General features: G+C 33.7%; 2 protein-coding genes and 3 long non-coding RNA genes across 6 annotated transcripts; 4 read left to right on the top strand and 1 right to left on the bottom strand.

Annotated features, from left to right (window-relative positions):
* Positions 1 to 285: 285 nt before the first annotated feature.
* Positions 286 to 6,231, top strand: LOC114406833. 2 transcript variants are annotated; one of them, XR_003665517.1, is made up of 4 exons: positions 286 to 2,666; positions 3,438 to 3,498; positions 4,740 to 4,956; positions 6,039 to 6,231. It is a non-coding gene; the product is annotated as an uncharacterized LOC114406833 (long non-coding RNA). The 2 variants fall into 2 exon arrangements; XR_003665516.1 differs by having other exon boundaries at positions 286 to 3,498; positions 6,039 to 6,230.
* Positions 6,232 to 6,661: 430 nt separating this feature from the next.
* Positions 6,662 to 9,469, top strand: LOC114406831. Its single transcript, XR_003665514.1, has 3 exons — positions 6,662 to 7,971; positions 8,274 to 8,384; positions 8,566 to 9,469. It is a non-coding gene; the product is annotated as an uncharacterized LOC114406831 (long non-coding RNA).
* Positions 9,470 to 11,875: 2,406 nt separating this feature from the next.
* LOC114406832 lies at positions 11,876 to 12,648 on the top strand. Its single transcript, XR_003665515.1, has 3 exons — positions 11,876 to 12,010; positions 12,329 to 12,421; positions 12,539 to 12,648. It is a non-coding gene; the product is annotated as an uncharacterized LOC114406832 (long non-coding RNA).
* A 153-nt stretch (positions 12,649 to 12,801) lies between these two features.
* Positions 12,802 to 13,340, bottom strand: LOC114405247. Its single transcript, XM_028367862.1, has 2 exons — positions 13,115 to 13,340; positions 12,802 to 12,953 (listed from the first exon to the last, which is right to left on the bottom strand). The coding sequence occupies exons 1-2, from the start codon at positions 13,338 to 13,340 to the stop codon at positions 12,802 to 12,804; spliced, it is 378 nt and encodes a 125-aa protein (XP_028223663.1).
* A 2,117-nt stretch (positions 13,341 to 15,457) lies between these two features.
* LOC114405246 lies at positions 15,458 to 18,862 on the top strand. Its single transcript, XM_028367861.1, has 3 exons — positions 15,458 to 15,893; positions 17,497 to 18,734; positions 18,821 to 18,862. Exons 1-3 carry the CDS (start codon positions 15,458 to 15,460, stop codon positions 18,860 to 18,862), a joined length of 1,716 nt encoding a protein of 571 aa, XP_028223662.1.
* The last annotated feature ends 1,371 nt before the right edge of the window (positions 18,863 to 20,233 follow it).

Below are 20,233 nucleotides of genomic sequence, written 5' to 3'. Positions count from 1 at the left end.
TAACTCCATATTCATTTCATATACACTAAATTAGTTTTATCTAGTACTAGTAGGATTATTTCTTTGGGGAGCCATGCCAATAGTTCAACTCACGTGATAATCATATTCACCAGTGATTGTTGAACTGTGTAGATTAATGTCACCACTAAAAAGAATGCATTCTACAACATCAAAACAAAGTCAGATTCTAATAAATCGATTTAGAATATATGACGGTGACAATTTTATAAATAAGAGTTAAACAAAGACGATTTTACAAAAATCGTCATAATTTGTGCACTATTTTAATTTATGAATTAAATATTCAGACTCTTAATCATTCACTCCTCTTTTGCCCTTTCACCTCCCCTTTTCTCGTCCCTACGAGAGCCTTGTCGTGGAGGCCCTTGTCGCCTCGCTCATGCGCCTCCACCTCTACCATAAGCGGTTGGCATCGCTGTGCTTCAGCACTGGTGCGGGGTTTGAGGTCCGGCACAGTTGTTGCTCACGGTGCTATTAGGGTTCATGAACCTTTCCTGCATGTGCAAGCCTCGACAATGGAAGGGTTCCTCGATTTCTGTGAGTGCGACATAGAGTCAAGTGACGTTGTATTCTTGTTGGCAAAACCCTCGTCTCTCACTTGTACCTAAGGAACTAAGGCTTTTTATTTTTCTTCTCTTATTTCAAAACCCTTTCTATATAGCTTGATAATTTCATTTTTATATATGGAGCGGTGGCTGCCGAAGGTAAGTTTTCATCTTCTTTGAATAGCATTGTTGTTATTGCCTTCTAAATTTCTGCATTGTTATTTTAATTTGTGCAAAAGAAAATGTTCACACCCTTGTTTTTATTTTCTCTGTATTGCTTCACAGAAGGAGAATAGAGAGTGCAACCAAGGGTTCATCTTCGACTCACCATGAAGCTTGTCAGCTTTTTCTCTTTTTGTTGTGTTACATGTTAATTTTTTACTGTTGTATTTTTTTAGCATCTCATTGGGTGCATTACAAGGTGATGCAAGTATAAATCTGATTTTAGAATCATTCGATAAACATGTGAAAGGCCTGCATTCTGCGCTTATGAACAAGGAAAGGATATTCTACTTGCTTTGTTGGAAAATCCCATTTTGGTATCAGCCTTAAACTCTTTGAAGGCTAACTCAAAGAGGAAGTTCTCAGTATCTGTTGAGTCTAGTCCAGAGAGATCAAAATGGGTTTATATATATTCCAGAGAGAATATGCTACCATTAACCCCACCCTTGTTGATGTAATTTTTTAACCTTTTGTAATGTCATTAAACTAATATGTATTACTTCAAATGTAATCATTTCCCTTTTACTTCAGTGGTGATGTCTAAGAGATAATTCATGTAAAATTGTAAATTTAATTTTAAACTAGTTCACAGTTCATTATTGTATGCAACTATTAACACTACTAAATATTGAGCCTTTTACGTCACTGATTCTAAGAAGGTTGTAAAGGATCATCTTAGAAAGCGCAGCGGTAGCATTTTCGTAATTAACTCGAATGCAACAACGGTGTTTCCACAAACCCTTCGTTGATGAGGCATTCGATGAAAAACTTGTAAATTTCTTATTTTGATACAAAGACGGTCTTGTTCTCACGACCGCCTTTGTGTGGTTGGTGCTGGCTTACACTGCAACTCACCTTGTCTTAGAGAAGACGAAACACATTCTCTCTCTCTGTGATAATCATATCTTAAGTAAACAAACAAAAGAAGAAAAATAAGAAAAGAAAAAGAGAACCAAATGTTCTTCGCTTTTTCATTCTATCGCCATGTGATTTCTGACACATAATATTCTTCTTCTCGTGTTCCCTTTTTACTTCATACCTCGCTGGTTTCCCCTGACTCACCAACTTGGTGAGTCAACTCGATGGCCTCATCCTCACGTGCAAGGAGTAGCTCACCATTCTTGCACCGCAAACCCTCAACTCCTCTTTCCTCAGCTTCCTCTTCCACTTCTTCCTTCACGAACGGACGCATAATGCCTCGCTCCTGTTCCTCTTCCACGTCGTTGTTTTACAACTCCGGTGGTGGTGGACGATCCATGACTCTGAGTCACGGTCACAGCGAGTCTGTCTACTACGGCTATAGTAATCCTTCGCTGGTGGAGTTTGGGATGGACGAGGAGGTGATCACGGAGCTCGTGGATTCGTCCAGAGCTCGAAATAGCATTTTGGTCACGATTCGGTTTAGACCGTTGAGGTAATGCTTAGATTTGTTGCTATGGAATCAGATCCATTAGTTGTGGATTTTAGAGAAACCGAATCTTCGATTTGTTTCTATTTTTGTCGCGTTGAGTTATCTAAGATCAAATGAGAGGTTATGGTGTTGTATAGTTGCAGTGAAAGAGAGTACCATAGAGGAGACAAGATCGCGTGGTATGCAGACGATGATAAGATTGTGCGCAATGAGTATAATCCAGCTACTGCTTATTCGTTTGGTATTTTTATTTCAAACTATATTTTCTTCATGTGACTTTTTTTAGGGAACTAATGGAGAGAAATTAGGTTTTTGCTTTTAATGTTGAGACTATGGAAATGGATCGGATGTTAGAATTTTGAATTGATTTGTGGCAGATAGAGTGTTTGGACCACATACGAATTCCGACGAGGTGTATGAAGTAGCTGCCAAACCTGTGGTGAAGACTGCCATGGAAGGTGTAAATGGTATGAAATCTGGATTCAAGGCTTTATATCATTATCACAATGGGAATGTGATATTTTTAGCAGTGTCTGATTTAGTAGCAATAGCAACTATCGAGTCATTCTATTTTTTTATCTTAGAAACCTACATTCTAAGATTTGATGGAAGCTGCTTTAGTTTCAACTGTGTATCTAGTTGAATAACTAGATTTCAATAGTTCATATGTAGTGGTTGTTGGTTTAGTATTACAATGGCTGGTGGAGTTAGCTGGGTTTGGAAGATAACTTATGATCCCAGAGGTAGGTTGTTATTCTCTGTCTCCTCATCAAGCCTTATTCGGATTCAGGGACTTTTTTATTTTTTATAATTATAGGAACCCAATCCAATTGCATATTCAAACTATAGGAAATCTGAATTCTCTAAAAAAGTATAAGGAAGAGAGCACTTTAATTTTACTTTCCAAAGTTTATTTATGTTCTTGTTCTTATGGGTTCATCAATGAATACTTTGGTGTTGAGTTTGTAGTGTTTTGTGTTGTATCAATTTCGAAAGGAGTAGCGCTATTCTCATAGCACCGCATTACCAAATCACAATTTCTGGTAACTGCTTCTGATTCTATCCCTAGTTTAACAGTGAAAGTGTTAGTTGGTCTCTACCCCTTTAAATTTAGATAGAGCCATGTGTAGCTGTGACTTCAACAGTTGCAAATTTTCTATGGACATTTTGATTCTATTAAACACTGTCCTCTTTCTCTTTAGCTTTCCTTGATTTTGGTTTGTCATAATTTTGTCCAGGTATTATACTTTTTCTCCACTACCATTGGAAGACAACAGTGGTTTAAGTCTTGCACTCCGGGTATTATACATTTTCTCTTATATATGTGTGAACACAATGATTATCTTTTTCCCAGAGGAATTAATTATTTATGTAGTGTTTATTCATTGGATGTTAATGGCTCTCTGGTAGTTTAATATAAAGCTATGTTGCTCCTTTCCTCATACCAGTTATAGAATTGTAAGTTAACTTAAATTTGCTCCTTTCCTCAGACACTGATATAGGAACCCAATTTTTTCAAAATCATTATTAATTATTTTACTTGATGAAGATCTTAGAAATTTCATTGAACACTGGATGCCTATAACTCGTAAGTTTTGGAATCAAAGGCAAGTGGATATATGATAACAAACGAAGCCAACATCATTAATAATTATTTTACTGAGAATATATACTGGATGGCAATTAAATTATGGATATTCTACAAGGTTCCATCAACTTTTATCTTACTGGAGTTTATCTTTTGTCGTTTGAAGTAGTACGTCTTTTTTCTAATATATACATATGATGTCCGTGTTTATGAAAATATTTATGTGATCCAAATTAAAAAGTATTGAATTTATTTATTTTTTGTTTTTGATATACTGAATATTCTTGTTAATTGAATATTTTGTTATATCTTATATTCGTATGGGTAGTTGTTAGATTTATTATTTTTATTTAATTATATCAAAGTCAAAAGGTTTGATTAAAGGAAAAGAATAAATTATTTGGTTAAGAATGTACACCCCAAAAATATCCAGTATATATTATTATTATATTAGAATCATAGCTAATTTTAATTGGTTTCATTCTCATGGTTTACGTTTGCCTGTGAATTTAATTTGGATATGAAATAGGAATTCCCCTTTCGCCATAGATATATATAAAGTAGTTTTAATTCATTTGGTGGCTAACATAATAGATCGAGATACATAATAGATTCGAGTATTAATTATTTAATTTGTATTATAATGATTTAAAATAGCAGTCAACATGTTGTTGATATCTTTCTATAGTGTTCTTTGAGCGGGCTGCTATGTGTGCTGCTATCCGGGGATTGGTAACTATGTATATGTGTTTAAATATTTAAACATCTCTCAATGGTTTTTTTTTTTTTGGTCAAATTTTTTTTAGCTCATATTTAGATATTTAGATGCTGTTATTTTTATAATTCTTGGAGTCTTGTTAAGATTTGTTTCCCTTTGTATTTCACAACCTCCCTTACCCCCAACCATACTCCAAAAGGAGCTTACCTTAATAGTTATGATTATTTTGGGCAGGCAATAAGTAATCTGAAAGCGAATGCATCTAGATTAACTCAGCATAACAATGTAAAGCCTATTGTCGATTCCAATTTTTCTAAGGCTAAACCAGAACATTCTTTGGACTCACAATTCAAACCGCCAGAAGCTTCACGACTAGTTTCTAAACTTCAATCATCATTGGTGCTTTCACCAGGATTTTTTTATGGCAACGATTCAGGAAAACCAAGATCTGGTAAGAATTTGGTTTAGAAAATGAAGTTATTTATACTCTTATACATTTAGATATATCGAGAGGCAATTACATACCACAGGCATTGATAGTAATATTTGTTTGTATATACGTATTTTGTATGTCAATATATAATGTGCAACTTGTCCATTTAATGATTGTACATTTAATGATTGTTGTTTGAAAATTGAAGCATATCTTTGTGTGATTAATTTAATAGTTTTGCAATTTGAAAATTGATTTAAAAAAAATCTTTCTAAGACAGTTCTTCATAAAACCGATGTAGAAAGCACTATATTCTAAGACAGTCCCCTTAAGACACCCGCCTTAGAGTGTAGTACATTCTAAGACAGTCGTAGCAATAACCATCTTAAAATGTAATACTTTCTAAGGCGGTTCTTCGTCGGACCGATGTATAAAGCACTATGTTCTAAGACAGTCCCATCAAGACACTCGTCTTAGAATATAGTACATTCTAAGATAATGGTCGCACTGATCGTCTTAGAATGTATCTACATTTTAACATTCTAAGACGGTCCCTATGAACCGTTGTGATTGTCTCACCAACTTTTTACAACACACTACAACGACGTCACATAACCAATGTAAAATGTCAAAAATAATCGATGTAGAAAGTGCTTTGTCCAGTAATGTAATCTTATGCATGCAAGCAATTCATACTTAATTGGACTAAGTCACATCATCTGGGGAATTTCTTTTTCCTGTCCTGAATATTCCACGAGTTCTATCTTGTTCCCTATCCTGTCCATTTTTTCAATTATGTACTTCTTTGATCTTTTTCTTTTATTTGGCCTCCTGTTGGCTTTCCTTTATGTTAGAGAAACTATTACAAAAAAATATGAGCGAAAGCCATGGAGACTCTCTGTAAAACATGACGCTTTAATATATGTTACTAAATTTCTATTAAATCAATAACTCTATGCCATTACTGTTTTAGTAATATGTGGAATTAGAAAATCTACCTGTATGGTTGCCAAGTTATATTTCAATTGATTTTGCAGAGTTTTACTATTCTTCTTTTAACATTTTATTCATGTGCTTCTTTCTCCTCCCTGTATCACAAGTTTGTTGGTACCAATGAAGCAACAACATGTGGTGGTCTTGTTATTTGGCACCCAAAGAATGGAAGGTAAGGACTATGGATTTTTTCTTGGTCTAGACATAATTAAGGACTAAGGATTTGTTGCTATATAAATAAAAAGTTAACTGTATATAAGTTTTGAAAATGTTCCTTCTACCAGGTGTTCAAATATTGATTTTATTATTTTTAATTTAACACTGCAAGACGTCAGTTGCCCATATGATACATCACTTGTCGACAACAGTTTGGAGACTATCTCATTGGGTGAGGGGTTTCTTTTAGCATGAAAGTGGAGAGGGATTGGGGATTTGGCTTCCAAAATTAATTTTCTTTGGTAGCTGAATAACTACAAAGGTTTCCTTTCCAGAGTAGTTCATTCTGTGGTAATTTGGAGTATAATGCAATTTTTTATAGGATGATAATTTTGAGATATTGCAATTTCTTATAGTTCATGCTGTGTAGGATGATAATTTTGAGATATTGCAATTTCTTATAGTTCAATATTTTCTTGAAATTTCAACTTTCAAGAACATAATAATAAAACAAAGAAATTTTAAGGTGAAAAGGGTCTGATTTAATGAAGGTGTGGTTTCTTTAAACTTGGTCTTCTAACATCACTCAATCATGATATAGTTTTTTTTAAAGAAAGATAATAAAATTATATTAAAGAAAAAAAGACAATTCTTATCAGATATAAACAATAGGTCTTAAACGTAAATTAGAACAAGTTCTTTTTTATTAAAAAAAAGTATATCTATTGAATATAACTATAGTAATATTACTTATATTACATAACAGGCAGAGAGGATCCGATTTTCCCCCCAAAAGATGTACATATAGTTACATGATTATTATACACTTTAATAGAACTAGAGACTCCAATGAAATAAGTCAGACAGTTAGGCTTCTAGTTGTTATTCATTCCTTTTTTAAAATAAGTAAGATTTAATGAAAGCTTTTCCCATAGCAAGAGCATATACTCTAGCGTGCACTTTGGAATGCTGATTATATATCCCTGCAGTCAATACACTGAATGTTGATTTCATTTTCTCAATTCAAGAAACCTTTCTTTTTGAGTGGTGAGAAATAAAAATTTACCTTTCTCCTTTGCCCCTCTTTTATTATTTTGAATGGAGTCTTGCTTCTTACTTTGTAAAATTAAATGCTACTCACACTTTAATGCATAGTGTGATTGTCATTCTTTGCCAATGAAAGACATTTTGATGCAATTGAAGAAAGAAATGATGTATCCACAAAATCGGAAGCTAGCTCAGCCACCTGAAGGTAAATAATTCAATTAATACAACTCAACATATTATATTGGTAGAGACATACACTGTCACATGTTTGCAGGCGTACACAAATGCTCATAGGATAAATTTGTATCTTCAAATGACTGATAAGGTTAGTATCATTGAATTAATCTTTGAATCGATATTTTAGTCTACATAACTTCACTTCCAATGCTTGGTATGAAACTCTGCTGCCATGTGCAGGCTCCTCTATTTAAATCCTTGTGTGCCCACAAATTATTGTCGACATTGAATTATTACTGTGATCCGTTGTTCCATTCAATTCAATTCACTAAAATTTGTCTTTCTCATTTCTATTCTTGATTCCTAACGAGGTAGTTTATATAGATTATCAACTTGTAGCTTATTTTTGTATCTTCCATTTTTCTCCCTACTGTTTGAATACACTACATTTTTTACCCTCTCTTAATCATTTTTACATTACTCTCTAACTATCTTAGTTTTTAATACACTTCATAATCTTTAGTTTGTTAGTTGTTTTGTGTTGACTAACCTTTCTTTGTCATTCTGCAGGAGAATATCATTGTCCAATGCTAAACAAAGTTTTTACTGAATTTACACATTGTGGCAGTGAAGACCACAGGAAACGTATTATGCTATGAGGTTCATTTTTCAGGATCCTTAGTGTTAATGATGACCAAGTTGCTTCCATATTTTAAAATGGGAAATTTTTTATTCTTTCCTTGCAATTATGGTTGAACTGAAAATGGATTCAATTCTTAAATACATGAAGGAAGATGGAGTACTTTTAGACAATTATTTTTTTTGTGTAATCTAAAATAATATACTAAAATTCTATTCTACTGTGTATTACTTGTAATATCATGTCGTTCTTCAGCCTACCTTTCCCTAATTTCATGTTTGTTAGTGCAAGATTTTATATATTATTTTTTTCCTGGTTGTAGCTGTGGGAACTTGCTTTGCCTAACATTGGTTCGATTCACAAGCGTGCTAATCTGTCCAAGAAATTATCTGTTCTTTCTCCGGAGGAGTTAAGAGATTTTGTTTCCTGTAAGGTATGTGATTAAAAGATTAGTTGCTTGTAAGTGATAGATATCCAAGTCATTTTTAGAATCACCAAAAATCTTGGCTCAGAAATTGAAAATTGTTGTAAGATTAGTTGCTTGTTAAATGAAATTAGCTATGTTTAACTTTTTCAAAAATCAACGTGTGAGAATTGTAAAATTGACTCTGCAGGCCTTCTAACATATAAGGCAGATAGTACAAGAATCAAGTGGAGAAATTCAGTATGGTGGTGAACGCTAGCCTTCTGTTTTAAGAACGTTTAGCTAGAGACTTTGCAGGTAAGGCAGGCTTTAATGTCCTTGGTAGTTCAATTTTAATTTTTGTTTAGCAAAAAATTATTTTGACATTTTGAATTAATAATGCCATGAATGATGAGATTTTGGACAATCTTGAATGTTTGATTTTCATCTGGTAATAGATGCACTGTGAGATAGATTTTTTAAGTTATGGTTCAGCTACCTCTAGGAATGTGAATATTTAAGTGTTTCCTGCAGAGAAAATGTTCAGTTCATGGTAATGATTTTCAAGAATTAAGAATTTGGTCCCTCCTAAACTTTTTTGTGGGCTGTGACAAAGTGACACTTAATATTGTTGCAATTGTTTTGTATAACTATACCTATGAGATGAGATGATGAGATCAAATACGTAAAATACAAGTGAAATTATTTCATCAACGTAACAATTAATAAATATTAATTATGGTCCTGCTTGACTTTAATAGATTGGAAACCATTTTAAATTAACGTGTTGAGTAATTGTCCTCTCTCGATCGGGGAGTGGACACTTATTTGATTTTTGGGTGGTAATTAACACATTGAGTTATTTAAAAGTTGATCATCAGTCCATTGATTATTAATTGCATTATATCCATATCCTATGATTTTCAATTAACATTTAATCAATTATTGGGTTGGATTGCACATAAAGATTTAATACAATTCTATGGACTCCTGCAGGTTATTGGTTTTCCCTTTAAATGATTCCTTTTTTATAAGAATCATCTTTTTCACCCTTATTTTTTTCATATATCCATTATCCTTGAAATACTTTGTTGTACAAATTCAATTTAATTTGCATGGATACATATTTGGCATCTTTTGGACACACATGTGCTGTATTTAGATATTTGTATCAAATCATGGGAAACACATGTGATAATTCTAGAAAATAATATTTTTTAATAATATCTATATAATTTTTTAATAAAAATATTTTTATTATTTTAATTTTTTTAAAAAAAATACATTCTAAGATATTTTAAAAAAAAACATCTTAAAAAATCTAAGACCATTCTTAAAAAAAACATCTTAAAAAATCATCTACTTTCTAAAATGATTTTCCCATCCTCAATTTTTAATTTTTTTTAAAAAAAATATTCTAAGACCATTTTCTAAAAAATTATTCTAAAAAGTTTACTTTCTAATACGATTTTTAAAAAGAATTTCTTAGAATTCTTAATTTTTTAAATTTGATTTTAAAAAAAATATATTCTAAGATAATTTTCTAAAAAAGTTACCTTAAAAAATTAAACTTTTTAAGATAGTTTTTAAAAAGACTTTAAAGATGGTTACAAACCGTCATAAAAAAATCCTTAGGATCATCATAAAAAACATGTTTTAGTGGTGTGCAAAGAGATCTGTTTAGAAACTTATATATATTAAGGTTTTAATTTTTAAATTATGGTTGGTGACGTGGCTCTCCACTTGACTTTTATATTATAATTAATTATTCAAGATGTGCTATTGTGGTGTCTGATATCATGCTTTGGATTATACTTTTGTAGCACAACTGTTAGACGCTGTTAAATCGCCCTTGGTAGTTACGATTTCTGGAAGAGTTGGCTCCAAAAGTCCAATTAAATGCAAGTTGGGTGGTTTAAAGGGTGTAATAGTTGAAGAAAGGGTACATAGACATTCTCTTCTGAAAAACATGAATAATCTCATTTTATGAGGATTCTCTGCATATCTTGTTTCAGTCTTTCACAATTGATATATATTTAACTCATGTTACAATTTTCATTCTAGGAAGAACAACATTTTGTTAAACAAAAAAAGGGAAAAGGTTACTATTTATGTAGCAAAAAGGGAAAAGGATATACTGATCAAAAAAAGGAAAATGGTGCTACTTATATATGTAACAAAAACAAAAAAAGGTTACTCGTTGCTGGATACTAGATTATGTTTCAACATCCAACAGTAAAGAAGTTCCTTGGTATCTGGTGTGAAAAACTGTCTCTCTTCCTCCAGTTGACTTTTTAAAATTGTTAGTGTCATCCCGGTTGAAATATAATATAACCGATCAGATTATAAACTTATTTGTAAACAGTTTTAGCATGAGAAAATAATTTTTTTCTATAAATAAAATTAATTAATTTATGCAAGTTAAATATAATTTTTTTAAAAAGTTAATATAAATAATCCAACCTATAAACTTTTAATACTAATAACATATGTCCATTATATTCGTATTGAGGAGTCGGTGTAAGTGCCTGATGTAAGTGTGTGAGTTGTGTAAAAGTGTTGGCTTTAAGTGTCCAAAATCAACAAAAGATAATTTTTTAATTCAACATCTAATTAGAAGTGTTAAACATGTGTCTAGAAAGTGGCAAATACGGTGACATTTTGAACAAGAGAAGTATTTGTGTTTCATAGGTGCTGTGTACTGTACAATTTCATCAATATATGAGAGTATTTGCTGTGTTATGGAGTATAATGGTGGATAAAAATTAACAGGAGTAATTCTTACATTAATATTCAACTTAACAGTCATTTCGTTAAAACTGATATAGACCTAACTGATGGCTTGAAAAGTGAATAGCGTATATCATCTTATATTGGAAAACTGTGTTGCAGATTTGACACATCAATGTGAGACTCATACTTATAAGTTATCAAACTGTGAACAAAGTAAATGTGCTCTCTCATAAATTGAGGAGGGCTGTGCCTCATAAATATCTACTCCGTATACAAGTAGATGTCCAATTCTTAAATGAATCTTTGGATTTCGAAAAATTAATTCTTTGTATTTCAAAAAATATGTTCATGACTCAAAATTCGGATACTGGGTTAAAAAAATACTTTAACATTAACATTGATTGGTGTTTCTACTTTAATACATGGTCTCTTCTTATGTTCAACATTAACACTACTAAAAAAAAAACCATTTTATGACGCGTGTTCGACATCGTTCCGGCCAAAGACGTCATAGTAGGAGTAGCGGTGGCAATTCCGTAAATAAGTTACCATTTTTAGTCCCATGTGCAAGGCGCGTGACACATTCAACGACGTTGGCCGTGGGTGCCCGTCTTTGTAGGCAGCGTGCAGGTAAGTTAAGACGGTGCACTTGAAAACATCGTGGTAGAAATTTTGAATTTCGAAGACGTTGTTCTTAAGCCACTGTCGTTAACATTGAGGTATATAATGTTGTTCGCGCTAATTCATGAACACACGCGCTCGAGCTCCCGCTTCCCTGTTTCTCTGAAACCACATGTCTACCGTGACCTATGGCGTTTGCCCGCACCCCTGTGACCTCGTCCGGCGTCTCGTCTTGTGGCGGCACCGCGCAAGCCAGTGAGTACCCCTTTTCAGAGTTGTCGTAACACGGCTGTGTTTTGAAGGTAAGGTTGTGGATGTTTGAAATTTCTTGTGGATGTTGAAGAAGTAATTATTGTGCAGTTGGAATGTTGTTGTAAGTAGGTTAGTGAACTTGGAATGTTGTTGTAACTAGGTTGTTGTGCAAATGTTGCCTTGCCCTAAAAAAGTAATGTTTGAATGCATGTCTTTAGGAACCCATTAAGATAATGTATTCGTGTTTATGCTCCCTAGCCCTGATAGAAATTGGCAATTTCTGAGAGTCACCTGCTATAGCACATAATATTTGTCCACAATCTAGTGTTCTTAAAAAAGTTAAAATGAATTCCTTCTCTGTTTTGTAGGAATTGAAGCTCGGGGTTTCATTTTTGGTTCTCCTATTGCACTGGCAATAGGAGCAAAGTTTGTACCATTGAGGAAACCGAAAAAATTGCCTGGTTTGTTGTGATTCTTAATTTATATAAACATGAAATCATAAATTATGTCACGTATTATTATTGACACAAGTGCATGTTCTCTTAGTCCCTATTAATAAAAGGTTGCGTTGGTGGCAGGCAAAGTTATTTCTCAAGAGCATATTCTGGAATATGGAAGAGACTGTCTTGAGATGCATGTTGGTTTAGAGTTGTTGAACCTAGTGAGCGTGCTTTAGTTGTCACTCTATTATGATATTGAAGAGCTAACTGGAAATGAATCGGTAGTGAAATGGTCAGTGTCAGTCACTCTATTATCTCTCTTTGTATATCAATAATCCCTCTACCTACCTGTCTATATATTACTAACTTGCAATTAGTGAATTAAATTATTTATTTTGCTTTCATTTTCTTGCAGGATTTGATGCTTGGTGTAGCTGATCTTCATACACTAGAGGCAGTGGTTGCTGCTGAATCTGCAATTTCCACTTTTCCGCAATCTGCTGAATCTTGACTGCTGAATTCTGCTGCTGAATGCTGAGATTGTTCAGGTAAACTGCATTTTGCATTCTAACCAACCATAAACTGCATCCATTTATTAAGAAAGATCAAGAAGAAACAAGTAATACTAGAAAACAGAAAACATGAGATGCAGATTTTGTCACTTTGGTAGCATCCATTGAAAACATGAGAAGAAATAAGTAATTCAATGAAAACCGCATCCATTCATCTCTTTGCTAGACACTACATTCATAACGTTGTCACCACTAGTAGCATCCTCTTCTAATATTTCCTCAATTTCTTCTTCATCAAAGTCTTCCTTATACAGTTTATGTGGCCTCCCTCTTCTTTTTTGCTTAGGAACCTTTTCTTCTTCTTCACTTATGGCATCCTCCTCATTGCTAATAGTTAACTTTTTACCTTTTCCTCTACTTCTACCCATAATCTCAAAATTCTATAAAATATTTTTTTTATTTGTAGAAATTGAAGATAATCTTAGTAGATTTATAATAATTCACATATCTTGTTCAGCGTCCAATTGAGCTAAACTTGCTAGACAATTCGAGAAAATATGATCATACAAACTAGTATATCTGCCAAAGAAAAAAGAAATCAAAACAGAGTCATTTTTGTTTTCAAATTTAATTCTGAAAACTTTTCATATGAAGTATTATCATTTATGACTATAACTCTTCTAACCAAAAATATCAAGACACAATTAAATTGTACTTTAGTAATTAGTACTTCTGATTTCAGGCTTCGGTTTTCATTCTTCAGCCATAGAAAATAAAATTGAAGCTTAGATCAGTAATCAGAATAAGTTGAAGACAGATTTCAGAGGTTGAGTAATGAGTATTGAGATTGCTATCCCTGAAAAAAAAAACTAAATTGGGAAACATAGGAATCTGATTATTCTGCATAATAAATCAACGAAGAAAGCTTGAACTAGGTATGTTTTCCAATCCAATCTAAACACAGAGTTCTTCAAAATAAATCTAAAACATGATAATAATAGAAATCAGTGTTAAAAAGCTAACTATGGAAAAATATTGAATTACATATTGTTATACAAATCCAAGCTCATTGAAAAAGAAGAAAGAAAGAAGAGAAATACTGACCACAAGAATAAGCAAGAGGCCAAACCAAACAGAGAGAGAAAGATATTATTCTGACTGGATCTCTATTCTCCTGCACAAACTTCATTCTTAGTTCCTTTTGTGTTTTCTTTGTCCTCTCTTCTCTTCTTTTTTCTTCATAATGTTATTGTTTTTCTTTGTTTCTTGGGTTAGTTTTTTCAACTAATGTACAATTTATTATAGATGCATGCCTTGATGATTTTATATATATTACTAATCTTTATAAGTTCTTGATAGATTTATGAGACCTATTATGTATATTAATCTTGGGCATCATGTTATCATCATTATTTTTATTATTTTACATGAATCTTGGGTTGTAGCATTTGCGATCATTGGTTTGTTATTGGTGAATTTACGTAAATGTTGGCTGATGGTTGCTGCATCTCTTTTGATCTTTTTTGTTTTTGGACTGTTTGATGTTTCTTTATGATCCTTGAAAATGTAGCTCTCTTTATTAAAATGGAACCTTTTGTAAGGCATTTCACAAGGAATCTGATGGATGGAGAGATTGAATAGCTTGCTACAAGGTAAGATTGGAAGTTTTTGTTTTGTTCATTTTATATCTTGGCTAGATAAGATATTCAATATGCCTACAATCCATACTGTCTTGATTTTCAATCTCTAAGATGTTGCATTGTGGATACATTGTGTCAAAGAAGAAAATTCACTTGCTGGATCGTGGAGAAGTTTTTTGCATGGATTGTGCAAAGAAATATCTTATTCGAAGATGAATAATTTTCTGGCTTTTTGTAACTGTAGACTTGTATAGTATATGCTACAGTTTATAAGCTCAATTCTATGATATAACTGGATTCAAGAAGAAAAAAAGATTGGTACTTGCATGAGATGTTTTCTGATCTTTCCATCATCATTCTAGAAAAAAATAAATCGTATGACATGACATAATCATAATCTCAGTTTAGTTTCTTCACGAATTTCCTCTAACTAAAAATTTTTGGTAAAACTTAGGAAGGCATATTGAATATTCATGCTTTCTCCATTTTCTGCCCACCAAAAACAAGCATCCCACCAAAATGCTTTCTCCATTTTTCTCCATTTTGCTAAGTTAATGCTGTTATGGCTTTTGAAAATGGTTCCAAAAAGGAGCTTGAGAAAGTTGGTCTAAAAATCTCGAAGAGCTTTCCTCTTACTAGGACTACTCTGGCATCTATGGAGTCTTTGTCCCTGCCAGTGGTATTGTGAACACCTTATTGTATTTTCAGTTTTGAGATTGATCATGACTTTGTGTGTGATGTTTGGGTTCTTTTGCTGAGAACAGGTTCAAGAAATTGTTCTTTCTGCTGATATGCAATGTGAGAAGTGCCAGAAGAGGTTGCATGCCAACCACCTCTTTATCACTTACTCCTTCTCTGTGTATTATATAGTCATTTGTTTCTGCTGTTGCAAGACTTGAAAAAACATGGCAACTGCAGCATCAAGAAGACCTAGGTGGTGCCACCACGCTCCTCCTCCTCCCACCCCCAGGATCCTTCACTACCCCCGTCGGAGACCCTCTTCCCGGAGGGACCTTAAATCCAATACTACTAACAGGTTGGGAGCTCTCATTGATCGAGAAAGACGTGCACTTGTTCCAATAGTGGTGTTGGACAACAACAACAAAAGTTCTGAGGGTGAGAGGCGGAGGGAGAGAGTTGAGAGCTATGAAGCACGGACGCGGCTCATCACCGGCGTGTCCCGTGTCGGACTCGCACTGGACACCCATGCGCGTACGACTCCGGTGCGACGCGGTGTTCGTCGCCGGCGCCGTCACCGGACGCGGTTGAATAGGAGGACACCTCTGGTTGGACGCGGCCCACCACGTAGACACGCGCGTCGCGGCCCATTAAGAGCCTTAGGTTTTTTTATTATTTATTTTAAAATGCTTACAAAAAAAATACATGCCTTTCTGTGTCTTCTCCTTCTTCTTCCCGCAAGCGCCGCCATTGCCGCATTGGTTTCCTTCCCCGCGCAGGTAAGCTTTGCTTCTTATTTATCCTCTGGTTTTCCTTCCCCGCAAGCTTTTCTTTTCTTTTCTTGCTGCATGGTTTTCCTTTCCTTCCCCGCAAGCTTTTCTTTTCTTTTCTTGCTGCCTGGTTTTCCTTCCCCGCAAACTCTTCTTTTCTTTTCTTGCTGCCATGCCTCTTATGCCTCTGGTTTTCCACTTTACTCTTTAAAAATTTACACACTCTTTCTCTTTGGCTATTACCCGCTGGATATTACACGTTTCTCCATTTTTTTAATTTTATAGTAAAAAGCAACTTTTCATCACGTGCTGTTTTCTCTCTCTCACTCACACACATAGCAGGCAAAGGCTATTTTCTCTCTCACACACACACATAGCACGTAAAAGCAACTTTTCCCTTTTAAATGCATTTACTTTTATTTTATTATAAAAAGCAACTTTTCATTGAAAAAACACGTATGCCTGATGCTTTTTGGTAGTCTCTTTACTTTTGATCCCCACATGTTGCTTTCTTGATATTTCTATTTTGAATTTAGCTTCTCTGAATTAAAGACTCAGAGATTTAAAGAGTGACGATATTTCTACGGTTAATTTAAAAAAATGGATTATATTTCTAAAATGCTTTAATTAAAGTTAGTGATGGCCAGCTTTCTCGCTTTCCAAATCGTGTGGTGTGTGTTTTTTTCTTGGTTATAAATGTGGATGGCTGCAAGGTACTGTGCGTAATTAAGTTCCTGTGCTTTAATGTTGTGAGACAAGTTGTATTGAAGCAATTTGCACATGTGTTTTGGATATTTTTATTTAAAAAATAAGTTAATAGTAAAATTGAAAATGAATTTTTTTGTTAAATCCAAAAGTTATGTAAAGATGCTCAACTTAGAATTTCTTTCTAAAGTTAAATTTTAAAATTAATTTTTCAATGTGAAAGTAAATAGTCAAATATTTACTTAAATTCGTGTTAGTTTATATTTCAACCTGATTTTTTATAATCAAACACAGATCATTAAAGTTGTCATAGAGATATGTTATTGTATAAAGATCTAATACTGAATCATGATTTTATAAAAAGTTAAAATAATTGATAGTAATTTATGTTTTTTATTGTAAAGGATGTTTTCTCTCTCTCACACACACACACATACCACTTTACAAAGGCTTATTCATTAGAATATGACATGCCAACGTCTAGGAGCTTCTAAATGCATTTACTTTTTTTGCTGTGAAATAGTCAACTTCACTATTTAATTATTTATCCATCTTATTTCAAATTTCAAACAAACCATACATGAACTATGCAGCACGAGGAACTTCTAAATCTTTATTATTCTTTTTAGTTAAGCTGGAGATAAATTTGTTATGTATTTGTCATGTACATGTTTTTGGAATGTATTTATTTTCACATTCCCGGTCAACATTGATTACAAATTGCTTTTTGTTGTTTGTTTTTTATTTAGAAATTATTTACATTAATTTTTTATTTTTTTAAATTGTTGTAGAGATGAGTGCTTCTAGTCCTAGTCAAGCTAAAGAACAAGATGATGATACCAAACCTTTATGGACCTATGTTACAAAGATAAAAAGTGTAGCTGGTGGTGGAACTTATGAGATAAAATGCAATATTTGTGATTTTACCTTTAATGGGTCTTACACTAGAGTGAGGGCACACTTGTTGAAGATGACAGGAAAAGGAGTTAGAGTTTGTCAAAAGGTAACAGTTGCCAAACTTATAGATTTGAAGAAGATAGACAATGAGGCTACATTGAGGGTGGAGAGGTCAAAAACAAAATCTGTGTCATTGCCTCCGGTTTCTACTCAACACCAAATGGATACAAACACTCTTGGTGTTGATCCAAAAAAGAGAAAGACATCATCTGTAGAAAATGCCTTTAATTTGCAAGCTAGAGAGACACTTGATCATGAAATTGCGAGGATGTTTTACTCTTCGGGATTGCCTTTTCATTTAGCAAGAAATCCTCATTATAGGAAGGCATTTGCCTATGCTGCCAACAATCAGATCAGTGGTTACCAACCTCCAGGTTATAATAAATTAAGGATAACATTACTTCAAAACGAGAGAAGACATGTGGAGAATTTGTTACAACCAATTAAAAATGCATGGAGCCAGAAGGGTGTGAGCATTGTTAGTGATGGATGGAGTGGCCCGCAAAGAAGATCTCTTATTAATTTCATGGTTGTCACAGAGAGTGGACCTATGTTTTTAAAGGCCATTGATTGTTCAAATGAGATCAAAGACAAGGATTTCATTGCCAAACATATGAGGGAGGTAATTATGGAGGTTGGACACTCAAATGTTGTGCAAATTGTGACGGATAATGCAGCCGTTTGTAAAGCAGCAGGTTTAATAATTGAGGCTGAGTTTCCTTCCATTTATTGGACTCCATGTGTTGTCCATACATTAAATCTTGCTTTGAAGAACATATGTGCAGCCAAGAATACAGAAAAAAATAATGTTGCTTATGAAGAATGTTCTTGGATCACCCAAATTGCGGATGATGCAATGTTTGTGAAAAACTTTGTCATGAGTCACTCTATGAGACTATCAATTTTCAATTCATTCAATTCATTGAAATTGTTATCCATTGCTCCAACAAGATTTGCCTCCACTATTGTAATGCTCAAGAGATTCAAGCAATTGAAGAAAGGACTCCAAGAGATGGTCATTAGTGACCAATGGTCTTCTTATAAGGAAGATGATGTTGCAAAGGCTAAATTTGTGAAAGATACTTTGTTAGATGATAAATGGTGGGATAAGGTTGATTATATTCTTTCTTTCACTAGCCCTATTTATGATGTTCTTAGAAGAACGGATACAGAAGCTTCATCTCTCCATCTAGTATATGAGATGTGGGATTCAATGATTGAAAAGGTGAAGAATGCCATATATCAATATGAGAGAAATGAGGAGAGTGAAGGATCAACCTTTTATGAGGTAGTGCACTCCATATTAATTGACCGTTGGACTAAGAGTAGCACTCCTCTCCATTGTTTAGCTCATTCTTTAAATCCTAGGTAATTGACTCTATACTTTTTTACTTACATTTTTTTTAGAATTACATAAATTTTAATCATGTATATATTTATTTTTAATTGTAGATATTATAGTCATGAATGGTTAAGTGAAGATTCTAATCGAGTTCCTCCACATCAAGACATGGAACTCACTCGTGAAAGATTAAAATGCTTCAAGAGGTTCTTTCTTGATGTGGATGTAAGAAGGAAAGTGAATATTGAGTTTGCCAACTTCTCGGATGGAAGAGAAGGTTTTGATGATCTTGATTCTTTAAATGATAGAGGTCAAATGGATCCAAAAGCTTGGTGGCTAGTTCATGGCATTAATGCTCCAATTCTTCAAAAGATTGCCCTTAAGCTACTTGCGCAACCTTGTTCATCTTCTTGTTGTGAAAGGAATTGGAGTACATATTCATTTATCCATTCTTTAAAGAGAAACAAGATGACACCACATAGAGCTGAAGATTTAGTATTTGTTCATAGCAACCTACGACTTCTCTCAAGGAATACTCCACAATATCATCAAGAGGAAACTAAAATGTGGGATGTAGCTGGAGATGATTTTGGGTCACTTGATGATTGTGGTATTCTTGAAATTGCTAGTTTGTCTTTAGATGAACCAGAGTTAGAGGGTGTCTTTTTCAATGATGATGGCTAGTTTGTAGAATTCTTGAAGACTTGAAGTTGCTAATTCATCATCTTGCTTTATAATTTTTAGTATTTTTTGTGACTCATTATCGTAGGAAAAGTTCTTTTGAGATGATGATGAATATATAAATCTTGATTTTCAATTTAGATCTTTTATGCATATCGCTCATATTTAATTTTATGTAATTTTATTTTATTGAATTATATATATATATATATATATATATATATATATATATATATATCCGTGTCCGTGTCCTACATTTTCAACATTTCAGGTGTCCACGTGTCCGTGTCCGTGTCGTGTCCGATGTCGGTGTCGGTGTTGGTGCTTCATAGGTTGAGAGCAGAAGTCAGAGTCCAAAAGGGTCGGCTTTGGAGGAAGAAAAGTGGAAGTTTCAAGCGGAAATGTTGAGAGCAGAATGTAATCTGTTGAGGATGGAGAAGGAGATTGCGGCTAAGAAGTTAGAGAGGACTCGTGTTCAGATGGAGACGACGTTCCTCTCCTGGAAACGATGTAGCAAGGTTCCTTTCGACGTCGTTGCTTACGGCAGC

This window comes from Glycine soja, chromosome 3 (assembly GCF_004193775.1).
Source record: "Glycine soja cultivar W05 chromosome 3, ASM419377v2, whole genome shotgun sequence".
In the NCBI taxonomy this organism is placed as follows: domain Eukaryota; kingdom Viridiplantae; phylum Streptophyta; class Magnoliopsida; order Fabales; family Fabaceae; genus Glycine; species Glycine soja.
Note: the sequence above shows the minus strand (reverse complement) of the source record. Positions and strands in the feature narration are given on the sequence as shown.